General features: G+C 41.7%; 1 protein-coding gene across 1 annotated transcript in view; it reads left to right on the top strand.

Moving 5' to 3' along the window:
* The window catches only part of trpm1a (transient receptor potential cation channel, subfamily M, member 1a), a 36,187-nt gene extending 22,780 nt beyond the window's left edge, over positions 1–13,407 (top strand). The window contains exons 15-28 of the mRNA XM_071913679.2: positions 305–334; positions 605–897; positions 2,030–2,258; positions 2,657–2,788; positions 3,072–3,212; positions 4,092–4,220; positions 5,480–5,731; positions 6,262–6,454; positions 7,516–7,536; positions 8,937–9,081; positions 9,575–9,777; positions 10,578–10,710; positions 11,573–11,919; positions 12,542–13,407. Of these exons, the coding sequence (XP_071769780.2) occupies positions 305–334; positions 605–897; positions 2,030–2,258; positions 2,657–2,788; positions 3,072–3,212; positions 4,092–4,220; positions 5,480–5,731; positions 6,262–6,454; positions 7,516–7,536; positions 8,937–9,081; positions 9,575–9,777; positions 10,578–10,710; positions 11,573–11,919; positions 12,542–13,407 (3,114 nt within the window). The remainder of the gene's footprint in view (positions 1–304; positions 335–604; positions 898–2,029; positions 2,259–2,656; positions 2,789–3,071; positions 3,213–4,091; positions 4,221–5,479; positions 5,732–6,261; positions 6,455–7,515; positions 7,537–8,936; positions 9,082–9,574; positions 9,778–10,577; positions 10,711–11,572; positions 11,920–12,541) is intronic.
* The last annotated feature ends 500 nt before the right edge of the window (positions 13,408–13,907 follow it).

Genomic DNA, 13,907 nt, shown 5'->3' with positions numbered 1-13,907 from the left:
TGACTTACAGCGAGTGCAGCAGCAGAATAAGTTTAAATTCCTTGATCTCCAACATTATAAGCAACCGATAACAAAACCTTACACCCACTTCTGTACAATCCATGTCTTGGTTTCTCAAGGCTTCAAAATCCCCACCTTTAACACTATTATTTATTTTTTAAGGAATTCTAGCTTTCACCTGGATTCACCTGATCAGTTTAGTTCATGGAAGAATCAGGTGGTTCTGATATTTGTACACTTTGTGTATTTTGTGAGTGAAGCAACTCTACTAGTAAATTGATCTTTCTGTTTTTTTCTCTTGCAGCCTAAAGCTCTGAAACTTCTTGGAATGGAGGTATGTTATTTATAATTTACAAATTCATTTCCAAAAAAAAAAGGCATCCATGTTGGAAAAAAATCTGTAACTGAAGTTCATTATTCAATATCTCTTAAATATGGAGGATCTCAAGGACTAAAGTTACCTACTGTCTTTTTTAAAAAGTACCATTATTTGTTTTAATTTTGTGCTATCGGTCTTTTCGTAAGAGTTGGTTTTCCTGTTTTCCAACCATGGATTTAAATTTGGAAAGAACCACATTAATGTTCCTCCATCAATTCCCTCCAGGACGACGAACCGCGTCCGAAGGGTAAAGGCAAGAAGAACAAGAAGAAAGAGGAAGAGATCGACATCGACGTGGACGACCCCGAGGTCAGCAGGTTCCAGTACCCGTTCCACGAGCTGATGGTGTGGGCCGTGCTGATGAAGCGCCAGAAGATGGCGCTCTTCCTGTGGCAGCGGGGGGAGGAGGCCATGGCCAAGGCTCTGGTGGCCTGTAAGCTCTACAAGGCCATGGCCCACGAGTCGTCCCAGAGCGAGCTGGTGGACGACATCTACCAGGACCTGGAGAACAACTCCAAGTGAGTCGCACATGCTGGGAGAGGTAGGATAGACTGGAAGAAGTAACTGAGTTGCTGTGCGGTCACACTGCGAACAGCTTGGCTGATGGTTTGCTTTATTCTGACCAGCTGCAGGCGGTGTGAGAGGAAACAGTAGAAGAAGTTTCAGTTCCTGCATGGGCAACATTAGAGTTAATCACTAGGAAGTAGGGATGGGACGATCTGCTTTTCTCATGATATGATTTGATATGCGATATGGGGTCCATGATTCGATAAAACCACAATACGATGTAATAAATAAAAGTTCAATGACAACAAAGTCTGACTGTGCAGAATTATGTTTATTTCCGTCTCATTTGTGATTACTATAGCAGAATAGACTGAAGCTAATATCATGATTTTCCCACAACCCACAATACATATTGTCACATTTTTGTATTGCGATATATTTCGTTTTGCTATATCGTCATATCTCTAGTATTAAGGAATGCAAGGGTCAGAGGTCACAGCATCCTGACAGCAGATACAACTAGAAGGTTCTTAATAGAGGACAAAACCTCCGCCAATGCAGAACAATTCTCCAACTCTCAAACTGCAGCCTCTGTAACGGTTTATGTTTATTGTTTCTCTTCCAGGTTTGATTTTCTGACAAAATAGCATGTGAAAGCAACGCTGTTTAGCAGCCGACTTGGAAATCCCGGTTGTCAGACTTTCCCAGCAGCACATGAACGCAGCATAATAGTTTTGGCAAAAAATCGATAATCAGATCCAGATCACCACCAAAATCGAATCAACTGATCCTTGGAACAAGAGAGATCTGTCCACCAAAATTCAGCCCAATCCGTTTGTTACTTTTTGAGAAATCTTGCAGACAGACAGACAGACAGACAGACAGACAGACAGACAGACAGGCAGACAGGTGAAAACATCTCCTTCCAACTTTGGTGGAGGCAGCAAGACTTTCCTGTCACCCTTGAATGATCATGTATGATGGAGACGTGCTGAGAAAGGGAATAAGAGGTGAGGAGAGCGGCAGGAAGAGCAGACTGGAGCAGCAGAGGACGAAGATATGGGACGTGACTCAGAATGAGGACGTGAAGTCTAATCCCTCCATTTGTACATCTAACCATCCTAGTTTCCTTTTGCCCCGCAGGGAGTTCGGTCAGCTGGCGTACGAACTGTTGGACCAGTCGTACAAACACGACGAGCAGGTCGCCATGAAGCTGCTGACCTACGAACTGAAGAACTGGAGCAACTCCACCTGTCTGAAGCTGGCTGTGGCCGCCAAGCACCGAGACTTCATCGCTCACACCTGCAGCCAGATGCTGCTGACCGACATGTGGATGGGCTGCCTGAGGATGGGCAAGAGCAACGGCCTGAAGGTGCGTCACCGTTCAGTCCTGCGTCAGGCCTGCTGCAGGAAGGCTCCGCTCTCTGATGGAAATGTGTCCGAGTGAGAGGATCTGTTCATTAGCTGCTCGGGCTCTGTGTGTTTGTTCCTTTTTGTTGGTTTGTTTGGTGTTCGTGCGTTTCGGTGAATTGATGAGAATCACAGGCTAGCAAAATCAGTATCATCTTTTAGATGGTGTTTTCTACTTTTAAGTCCTTTATCTCGTGTGATGTTTTATAGACTTTTTAAACTCAGTTTTGAGAAGTGCGATGTAAATAAAGTTTATTATTATTATTAATTACAGTCTGCACTGTTAGGGTTAGAGTCTGCAGAAGGAAATCCATAACGTAGATATATAGAGATTCTATTGACTGTTCATCTTGTCCCCAGGTGATTTTAGGCATCGTTTTTCCTCCTTCAATCCTCCTTTTGGATTTTCGGATCGGAGACGAAGCGACGTATAATTCCTCCAAGGAGAACGACGAGGGCAAAGAGAAGGAAGATGACAACAAGTCCAGCAAGGTACAGAACCAGCCGAGCATCTGCAGTGAAACAGCAGATTCAGAAATTCTCATTATATATACGGGCAAAATTGTCATCCTATAAACCAATTCTTAAAACACGCTTTTATTGGCAGGCTATATCATTTGTTTTATAAAGGCTGTAGCTACCTGTTTTATTCCTATATGATTCTGTTTTTAATTTATGTCCAACATTTTCATTGATTTTTTTGTTTATTCTGTATTGAAAAGTGCCTCAGAAAAAGTTTATTGTAAGTCAGTTTGTGTAACTAACTGATTTTCAGGACGGTGTCTCTAATTTTGACGCCGTGTCTAAGAAGGGTGATGAAGAGGAAAACAGCAAGAAGCAGAGGAGGAGGATTCCCATCGGGAAGAAGATCTATGAGTTCTACAACACCCCTTTCACCAAGTTCTGGTTCAACACTGCAAGTAGACATTTGATGATTAAAAACACTGTCGCTTCCAGATCCACTTCTCAATGTACCGGTTTTTAAAGTCACAATGAAATGAACCTGTTAGCTAATTTTCCATATCATAACTTCACAGAAGCAAGATGTTCTCAAAATGACATTTCATTGTGACTTTAAATTGGTCCAGTTCAGACCAAGATCCTCTTTTGACAAGTGAGACGTGGCCAAGACAGCAGTGGCATATAGTTACAGACAAAAATAATAATCCAAAAAATAATTTCAAGGTAATAATTTTAAGAAATCACAGTAAGTAAGTGATAATGTCAGAAAGAGTGAGAGGAAGAAAGGGAGAGAGGAATATGTGAGAGGAAGGAGAGACAGAGAGAGAAAGATCACTTTATTTATCAAGTACAAAGTTACATTTGATGATGAAAAAGCACCTTGTAGCTTTTCAGCAAACCACATTTATTTATCATTTATATTTTTTTATTTAACATTAAATTCTGAAATCTTGAAACTCCAATGGGTGGCCAGTTTTTGTTCCGAAAAGGAGTCCGGGCCATAAATCTCAGCAGCTGGACAAGTAATCATTGAGTTATTGGTATTGACGAACAACCTATCAATCCACAGATATATTATGGTCTATTTGTGCTATGGGACAGTAAAGATCTTATTGCCCCTTTAAATAACTTTTAAGCCCTGTGGAGTATGAATATACAGTAATTCCTGAGCCTCAAGTGGCGTAATGTACAAAAACTTGTGCAGTTACATTATGAGTAGTGCAAGATTACACTGATGCTGGGTAATTATAATAAATAGGACAGACTGGACAGCAACAGAACTGGGATTACAGATTACAAATTAAAAACATATTGCTGCCTCTGTCTCTGTCAGATTTCCTACCTGGTCTACCTGATGCTGTACAACTACATCATCCTGGTCAAAATGGAGCGCTGGCCCTCGCTGCAGGAGTGGATTGTCATCTCTTACATCATCACTCTGGGACTGGAGAAAGTCCGACAGGTAGCCTACAGATTTAAAACTGTTGAAGTCACTTCTTCCTTTAAGTTTACCCAGGTCCGGCTGCTGTTCGGCTCTAGGAGAATCAAGTTTCACGCTCTTATCAGACGTCAGGAGTTATCAAGGGTTTGTGTGAAAGGGGCGCACGTGACATTTCGGCCAAAAATGAGTGTTATAGAGTATATCATCAGAAAGATCTTGTTGTTCTCCACCTGATGGCCAAAAGAAGACATTTGGAATTAGAAACAAAATTTAAATGAAGAGGAAAATCCAAAACTCAAGTGTCCAATACTCAAATCCAAGATGAAATTTGGTGCAAAAACGGCGGAACTGCACTTAATAGCTTTTTATAGAACAGTTTTCTGAATCTTAATCACTGTAAAAGTTATATTTGGAGTAAAAAAGATGCAATCGTTTAAAGTTTTGTTTTTGCTCTGCTTTAAAATAGGAAAATGTCACGTCAATTAAGACTCGGTGAAGAGGCATTTTTGGGTAACAATATACTATTTAGGTTCAAGAAAGAACTGTCTGCAGTACTAATGCAGGAAAGATGCACAATGGATTCATTAAAGAGGACTGTGAGCTTTAAGCTGCATACAAATTAATGAAAGAATAAAGCAAGATTAAAAAAAACAAGTGATAATAAGCGATTAACAGAATAAGAGAGACACTAATGTGTGTGGCCCACACAGACTCATGGATGGATTAAGCATAAACTAATATGACCATATGTCCTGACATACTGGGGACAACACACATTTTGTATTAATGTTCAACACAATGTATACTGCTAACATATGGCAATAACAACAGATGGTGTGTCAGTATCTGATGGTATTAATTTATTATGTTGAAGAATGACGCAATTATGTCTTCTGTCTTTTTGCGTCATTTTGAATTTTTTGTTTGCTTTTTTCTTTTGTTTTGAAGTGAGATGTTTTTATGAGCTCATCGTTCATCATCTGCACAAATTACTAACCGGTTTCTCCTCTTTCAGTGTTTTTTTAAAGTAACACAGGACAACTTTGCATGCTGGCCGCCCCAAGTGGCAGAGGGAGATAAATGTTTGAACTTTGGAAATTTTGAAGGACTTCATTACCCAGAAATCCTGTGCGGTGACATCCGTAAACTAAATGTCTTCTTCTCAGTGTGTCTTTGCAAATAAAATAAACTTAACCAAACAGACGCACATGAATGTGTTGAAGATTGACCCATCCTTTTTAAGTGTGTAAGCTGGCCTGAGACTCTCCTCCTGCCCTCAGATCCTGATGTCGGAGCCGGGGAAGCTGAAGCAGAAGATCAACGTGTGGCTGGAGGAGTACTGGAACATCACGGACGTGGTGGCCATCTCCGTCTTCCTGATGGGGCTCCTGCTGCGGCTGCAGAACGAGCCGTACATGGGCTACGGCCGTGTCATCTACTGCGTCGACATCATCTTCTGGTACATCCGGGTCCTGGACATCTTCGGCGTCAACAAGTACCTGGGGCCCTACGTCATGATGATCGGCAAAATGGTAGGATGGACGTACAGGTGCATGAAGCATGTTCACATTAACATCAGTGTGTTTGCCGGCTAGTTAGCTAGCTAACAGTTTGTTCAGGTTAACTGAGCTGACTCTTCTCAAGCTACAACTCAGAGTGTTTTGGAGTAGAGACTAGGGCTGAAGACAAGACAGTTTACTGTGTCACAGTAACCAAATCCACCTTATCACACTATTCACTTTTACTGAGAACGTTACTGAATGGATCTACAGCCACACCACAACAAGCTGACTCAGCTGCTTTCTGCTTCTAGCTGCTTGGTAGAGATTCAGATTTCAGTCCTGTGCTTTTGCTTGATTTTATCATGTCTGCTTTACGTTCTTGTCTCTGCAAAGCATTTTTAAGTGCTGTATAAATATAGCTATTATTATTAGTAGTAGTATTATTATTCCTCCTTTGTATTTTCCACTGCATCCCTGGATATATACATAAATACATTGATGCTTTATTGTAAACTGGTCAAATCTAATGTGCACCCTGCTGTGTCTCTGTCTCTCTGCAGATGATCGACATGCTGTACTTTGTGGTGATCATGCTGGTGGTGCTGATGAGCTTCGGCGTGGCGCGGCAGGCCATCCTCCACCCGGACGAGGAGCCAACATGGCGACTGGCCCGCAACATCTTCTACATGCCCTACTGGATGATCTACGGCGAGGTGTTTGCAGACTCCATAGACCGTAAGACTAGAATTCATAGTAAGATACCCGTTTGTCCCGGATGATCAGTCAGTCGTTTCCTCATATCGTGATCGCTTCCTGTCCCAGTGAGAATCTCTGTGGTTTAATCCCCATGACCCCCGCCCATCACACACACACACACACACACAGACTATTATGTTGATTGCATTGTGTTGTGATGTGTGAATGTGTGTGTGTCCAGTGCGTCCTCTGCTGGCAGCTTTATGAAACCGTTTCAGTTCAGTTTCTGGTTCAAAATCACTCTAAAAGGGAATTCCACTAAAATTATATAAGAAGACATTTTCATAAAATGTTCCAGTATTTTTTGTCTGTTGATTTTTTATGTTTTATTTTGGAATGCCCAAGATCAAGGAACATGCATTCCTATGACCTCATCAAATTGCTTATTTGAAGGGTAAAACAAGACATTGTTCTCCTGACCTGTAAAATTCATTCACTGATCCTTATTTAGATAATACAATAAAATTAAAATAGGGGTTTAAATAAAACAGAGGAAGGAAAAAGAAATGAAATTTGAATTTTAATCATTCATTTTCAATCAATTTGAATAATTTGTGTGTCATTGTGATAACACATCAATGAAAAGCATTTTTAAATATGGTGTAAATATATATATATATATATATATACATATGACTTTTATGATGATCCTCTGCCTGTTAGAAGTAGATGAAATGTGTTTCTGACCTCAGTGGAAGAAGACTGCATGGATTCACAGTCTGGCTCTTAACACAATATACAGCATGAACACAGAAAACAACAGAGAACAAATTAACATAGAAAACACTCCAGTTCTGATGTTAAAACTTTGAGTGAAATTAAAACAATTAATAGCCAGTGGTATTTTTAGCTTTTTCTTCTTTGTATTTTTATTTTGCATGACCTCAAAAACGACTCAGTTGTTGAGCAAATCAGTGGATATAAAGTGGAGATGCCATCTTCCTCCTTGCTGACTGGTGTTGGATGGTGTTTATTATGTTGTTGTTCTTTTTGTGGTACAATTTTCTGTCTCTTTTCTCTTCAAACCTTTCTGCTTGACTTGGACTGTTGATGGATAGTCTATGCGATGGAAATCAATCGTAAGTATCTCACATATACTGTATAAACTAAAAAAGGGCTTTCAAAATTTATATTTACAATTACAATACTAAACTCCACCTTGGACATTTACTTGCTAGTTAAATTATTCACTTACCGGTACTTCCTTCTACACATATCTACATGTTAAAGGAATACACCAAGTTTTGATAGATTGTCACGTTGGTCAACTTCCCCGTTCAGTGATGAGGACAGAAACCCCAAAATCATCCATGCGTCCCCGGTAGGTCATCGGTGCTCCATGCTAACACTTTAGCATACACCAGTTTGAGTGATAGTATGTTAACACTTTAGCATATAGCAGGTTTCATGCTAACACTTTATGTTAAGTGGTAGTAGGCAGCTAGCATCATCTAGAAGACTGACTTTTTGTAGTAAAATGTTGCTCGTAGTTTTTATAATATGGCCTGTAGATTCCTAACTTTTAGAAATGAAATATCATTAACTCAATTTGATGTAGTCAGGTTTATTTTTGGAACTATTTCAGGTGAGCACCACATATTCATCCGCTGTCCAGTGATTTTTAGCTGAACACAGTCTCACATCACCCACCACCTTCACTTGGAAACGAGGAAAGCACTCTCTGCTAGTTCAAAACGTTATTTTATATCATATTTTGTGTAAATTTTACCAATCTCCTACACAAAACTGACAGATGTAGCCATATATTGTTTAAGATTACTTACATTAAGCTTTAAAGCAGATTCTCATTTTCTCACTTTTGAGATATCGTTAGCAGCCTAAAGTGTTAGCATGGAGCACCAGAGCCAAAGTTCCAACCGGGGACACATGGATGATTTTGGAGTTTATGTTCTCATCACCTAACAGCTGACGGCCCTGCTCCACTACACCCATCGGGCGTCAGCCATCGAAGGAATGATTCCTTTACCAGCAGTGAAAGATGCTCCACTGCTCGCGTTGCGTCCGCGTTGCGTTGCATCCGATGGCTGCGTCCAAGCGAAAAAATCGCCGAGGTTCAATTCTCGATGGCTGACGCACGCGTTCTCCCGCATTGGAATAAAGTTGAATTGATTGTTTTCTGGTGAATCCATTCAAAAGTCAACGCGCTCTGTGGAGCAGGGAGAACGCCACGTTGGCGTAACTCTGATGGTGTGGCGACACAACGCTGGTAGTGGAGCTCTAACGTAAGGTGACCAATGGGACAATCTAACAAAAACTTTAAGGACTACTTTATTGTTTCTTTTGAGATGAGATGTTTTTTTGTGTAGCTCACCTGCACAATCACTTTTCTCTCCCTCTTCTTTCTGTGTTTTATATGTATATATAACTAACAAAATCAGCAAAAGAAATACTTGATACATGATAAAAAGGACTGAAGAATGAATTGATGCGAAACATTAACTGTAACCTTGTTTTCCAGCACCCTGTGGGGACAACATGTACGATGAGGATGGTAAGAAACTCCCTCCCTGTATCCCCGGAGCCTGGCTCACCCCGGCCATCATGGCCTGTTACCTGCTGGTGGCAAACATCCTGCTGGTCAACTTACTCATCGCTGTCTTCAAGTGAGTCCCAGTCTCCCTTTTCAAGCAAAACATAGGCTACACTTTTTCTGGTAATTTTCCAATTACAACACTGCTGATTCTCCAAGCTAACTTTTACATTCACATTACAGTTTAGGCATTTAGGCGTTTACCCACTAATTCCTATTAATTTAACAGCAATCCTTTACATTCTTTTGAAAACGATAAATATTCACATTTAAAGACAAAGCAAATTTTCCATGTTCTAACATACACCTATTTAACAATGTGTTCCAAAATGTTTTAATTCAAATTTCCTTCCTTTCCGAGTTTTTAGTGGTTACGTCATTTACATAGAAATTCCAACCAATAATATCATCATAGACTTTTGAACCCCGCCCCTTTTTGACCGATCATTCACAATGTATGAAAATGTGTTTTCTTTTATTCTGTTGTTGCACTTATTGCCAGTCTCTCTGGATACAAGTTAAAGGCCTAAAAAGTGAACAACTATCATCTTTTCATTCTTCGACAGCAACACCTTCTTCGAGGTGAAGTCCATCTCCAACCAGGTTTGGAAATTCCAGCGGTACCAGCTGATCATGACCTTCCACGACCGTCCGATTCTTCCTCCCCCCCTCATCATCTTCCCCCACATCTACATCGTCCTGAAGCGTCTCTGCTGCCGCTGCAAACGAAAACACGAGGGCGAACAGGACGACAGAGACCGCGGACTCCGTAAGAACCGTTTCAAGAGCTTTTTCTGGACATGTTTTAAGAGCAGTTTGGGCAGCAGGGTGGAGTGAGGAGGAAGACTGGTTGTCAGGATTGGTCATGGAATTTCTAGAATGTCAGTGAATCCTGAGAGGTGCATTCCAGACAGGGGAAGTCAGGGAATATGATAAAATCTCCGGGGAAGTCACGGATTATCAGGGAACTTTCCCAATGAGTCACTTTCCAGGAATGTAGCAGAATGTATTTTCCATCTTGTTTCACACATTCATTGCATTAGATGGTTTTCAGACTGAAAAACAACATCAACAAAGTAAAGTCTTAAGACTTAACCATGACATCCTCAAGACTTTTATTCATGTTTATTGTGTTTTTAAAATCAGCAAATCAAGTCAAATCAAATTACAAATGTTGGGATCAATACACTCAAGTCTTCAAAATGTGAACAAAAACTGTGATTCACTTTGTTATATTTCCATTTTAACCATTTAGCTGATGCTCTTACCCAGAGTGTCTTGCAATGAGCAGCTAGGAGTTCAGTGTTTTGCTAAAGGACACTTCAGCAGGACACATGGCTGTGTGTGGATGGGTGCAGAAGGGAACCTGTGACCTTTAGGTTACGGGACGGTCTCTCTAATCACTAGGCCACGCTGCTAAGTACTGCCATTAATGACAGCGTATAAGAACCTGTTCATGCTGAAGCTTTTTAAATACAATTTTAGTCACTCTCCAAGACACACATGACTGTTTTGATCCTTTTCCTATTTAAAGATGGAAACATGTTTGTGTTCCTTAATATTTGACAGAGCTGGTGCTGAATGCAGAGGAGCTGAAGAGTCTGTACGAGTTCGAGGAGCAGTGTGTGGAGGAGTATTTCCGTGAGAAAGAGGATGAAGAGCAGTCGTCCAATAACGAGCGGATTAGAGTCACATCCGAAAGGTAGGAGTCACTGTCAAGTTACAACAGTTGGAGGCACATCTGATATTAAGTGTTTTACTTTACAGTGTCCTTATTCCAGTGTTACCTGTATATATGACAGAAAAGCACTGTAAGTCCACATTAAGTCCACAATTGTATGTTAATACAAAACATACTTACAAAGGTGTAACAACACAAAGTAAGTACAGACCATTGCATTTGTACACATTGCACTTATATTGTACTGTTACACCCTTGTATGATATCTGATGTGATATGTATTGACTGGCCGGTTGCAATCAACATGATGCAATACTGCATAGTATGATTAGTATTAGGTTTCAACCTATATGGGTTTTTGAAGACCAATACAGATACTGATATTTTACCAATTTTACCATTTTCATGCCATGAAAAAAAAGAAACATATTTCCCCCAGAATTGTATTCTTGTCAGGGTGAAAAAGAGCATGGGACACTAAAACTCTCCATTGAAACCCAGCTTGGAAAGCCTAGCAGAACAAAATTAATTCTGGACTGATGCTCATTTTCAACTTTTTCTTGATGTGTTCTTAACTGGTATGAACACCAGAGAAAAAGAGTGCAGACAAGTCCATCATGCTTAGCTAAGGTTACAGGGATGGGAATCAGATTTGTTTTGACCTCTAATCTGGTGGGATGACGTTTCCAAAAATCCAACCAATCTAAGGTACATGTGTGTCCATGTGACTTATGTTTACAAGCCCTGGTTTGCTTGTAATTGGGCAGTGTGAACCGAAACGAACCAAATACAAAAATGCAAAGTAAACTTTTCCACTATGGCTTGGAAAAAGAAAGCCAACTGTTGGTGTGATCGTACCCTAAGCCTGCATCTCTCTCCTCAGGGTGGAGAACATGGCCATGCGCCTGGAGGAGGTGAACGAGAGGGAGCACTCCATGAAGGCCTCCCTGCAGACGGTGGATCTCCGCCTGACCCAGATCGAAGAGTTCTCCAACCGGATGTTGAACGCCGTGGAGAAGCTGGCTGGTATCGACCGGGCCGAGCTGGTCCGGACTCGCTCTTCCATCTGCGAACCGTCCACCCTGCTCCGCCACAGCAGCATCAACAGCACCGACGGCTACAGCCTCTACCGCTACCACCTGGATAACGACGAACGGCTCTCTGTATCTGGAGACCTGGAGGCCGGCGAGAGGAGAGTCCAGCTCAGTCCCGAGAGACGGGGGAGCATCAGTGAGGGAATTCCTGTATCAGGTAGGATAAGACACGACAAGACATGACACAACAAGACATGACAAGCCAAGACAAGACACGACAAGACGAGAAGTCGAGACACAACATTACAAGACACAGCAAGACATGAGAAGACATGACATGACAAGACGAGATGACACGACACAACATGACATAACATGTCAAGACACAACACAACAAGACACGACTGATCACTGTGGGAAAATTGGGTGGTTGAGGCAGCAAACAGTAATAGGATACAGCAAAGATGACTATGGCAAAAATTAGTATAAAAAATGAGTATAGCAAATGGGGGGTTTTCAAACATAATGCAACTGACAAAATGTGGAAAATAACAAAAAGTATGCATTACAGCATTGCAAGGGTGTGCAAAATAATAGCGGTAGTTGTACTGAGGGCAAAGAAAGACTAAAAAGAATGAAAAGTGTGTGATCTGAAATTGTATCAAAGATGTGAAATATATGCAGCATAAATGAAAAGTTACAAAACTGCCAAGATATATGCAATATGTAACACATTAGAAGGATATGAATGTGACGAAAACAGCATGTGAATTTCCATCTTATATGCAGGATGAGTTAAACATGTGTAATGTTCACAGGTGATGGAAACTCCACTGTCAAGGAGTATGGGTTGACCTTAGAGGTGACGGGACAAAAGGACCGAACTCGTTCCACCTCCAGCGTCGACATCCTGATTTCCCCTTGCGACTCGGACCAGAAACTTGTAGAAACTTTTCCCACTTCAGCTGAATCCGCCCCCACTTCAGCTGAATCCGCCCCCGTCACGATGGACGCTGCCATAGAGAAAGCGGGGCCGGAGAAGACCAAACTAGAGGCAGCTGTTTCGTACCCCCTGGAGAGGTCAAAAGTCATGCACTATTTACCATCGCCGACTCTCAGCGGCTCCCCGTCCTCCAACCGGAAGTCCATGAGCGGTATCGTGTACAACCCCGTGGACAGAGAAGAGAATTGGGCGGCAGACTTCACCACAGCAGCTACCCTCTCAGAACAGGGCTTAAAATCTCCCACTATGCATCACTGGGGAGCTCGCTTTGAGTACAAAGTCCACCCTTCCCCCTTTGGCCACTTGCCCAAGGTGTCTGTAGTGAAGTCCGGTGAGAACGTACCCAACACCAGTGAAACTATGCAGGAAGTCGAAGGGAAAACACCCAAGCCATTCGTCGGGGAACAGGAAGTAGCAAAGGCAGACAGCAGCCAGGGTAACGGGGACGAGGAGGTGTCAGAAGACACAGAACATTTGCTGGTGGCCGAGGACAGGATGTACCCAGCGCTCAGGTCCAAGAGCCTGAACACCAACCCTCGGAAGGGGAAGGTGAAGAAGGAAAGTCAAGAGAAGCCCCGTTCAGCTAGCAGTGTCAAAGACCTGGTGGCAACGTTCGGCGGTCCGGGTGAAGAGGCAGGTCAACGGTCCAGGACAGGCTCCAAAGACAGTTCTGGCTGTTGATGCTGGATGGCTGGTTTGAACTCTTATTTTATTTGTTTTATTTACTTATTAACTTACTTACTTAAGGGGCAATATCTCCATATTAAACAACACAGGCCAGCGAGCAGTACTGCCACTGGAAATATCAAAAATTTTGACTCAAGTATTTGCAGTGGAAAGGTCCTCTAAGGTGCACAAATCAAAGCCAAAGGAATGAAAAATTCAGGAACTCTCAGAGAACAACTGACATCAAAAACCAATGTGTTTCAGCTGTAATAGAACCCTGATGAAGGCTAAAATGCAGTCGAAACACATATATTAAAGCTTTGTCACTTGTTCTCCAAGAGTACCTGAATTTTTTCATTCCCTTAGCTCAAAGGGTAGAGCAAGGCACTAACACTGCCAGAGTTAGGAGTTTAATTCCCACTGGGGACATCCAAACTAAACATTTCTGCACGTGAGGTATAGTTGATAGTTGGACATCAGTGTCCACTAAATGCTTTATCACATTTGATTTCATG

Source organism: Centroberyx gerrardi, chromosome 1 (assembly GCF_048128805.1).
Source record: "Centroberyx gerrardi isolate f3 chromosome 1, fCenGer3.hap1.cur.20231027, whole genome shotgun sequence".
NCBI lineage: Eukaryota > Metazoa > Chordata > Actinopteri > Beryciformes > Berycidae > Centroberyx > Centroberyx gerrardi.
Note: the sequence above shows the minus strand (reverse complement) of the source record. Positions and strands in the feature narration are given on the sequence as shown.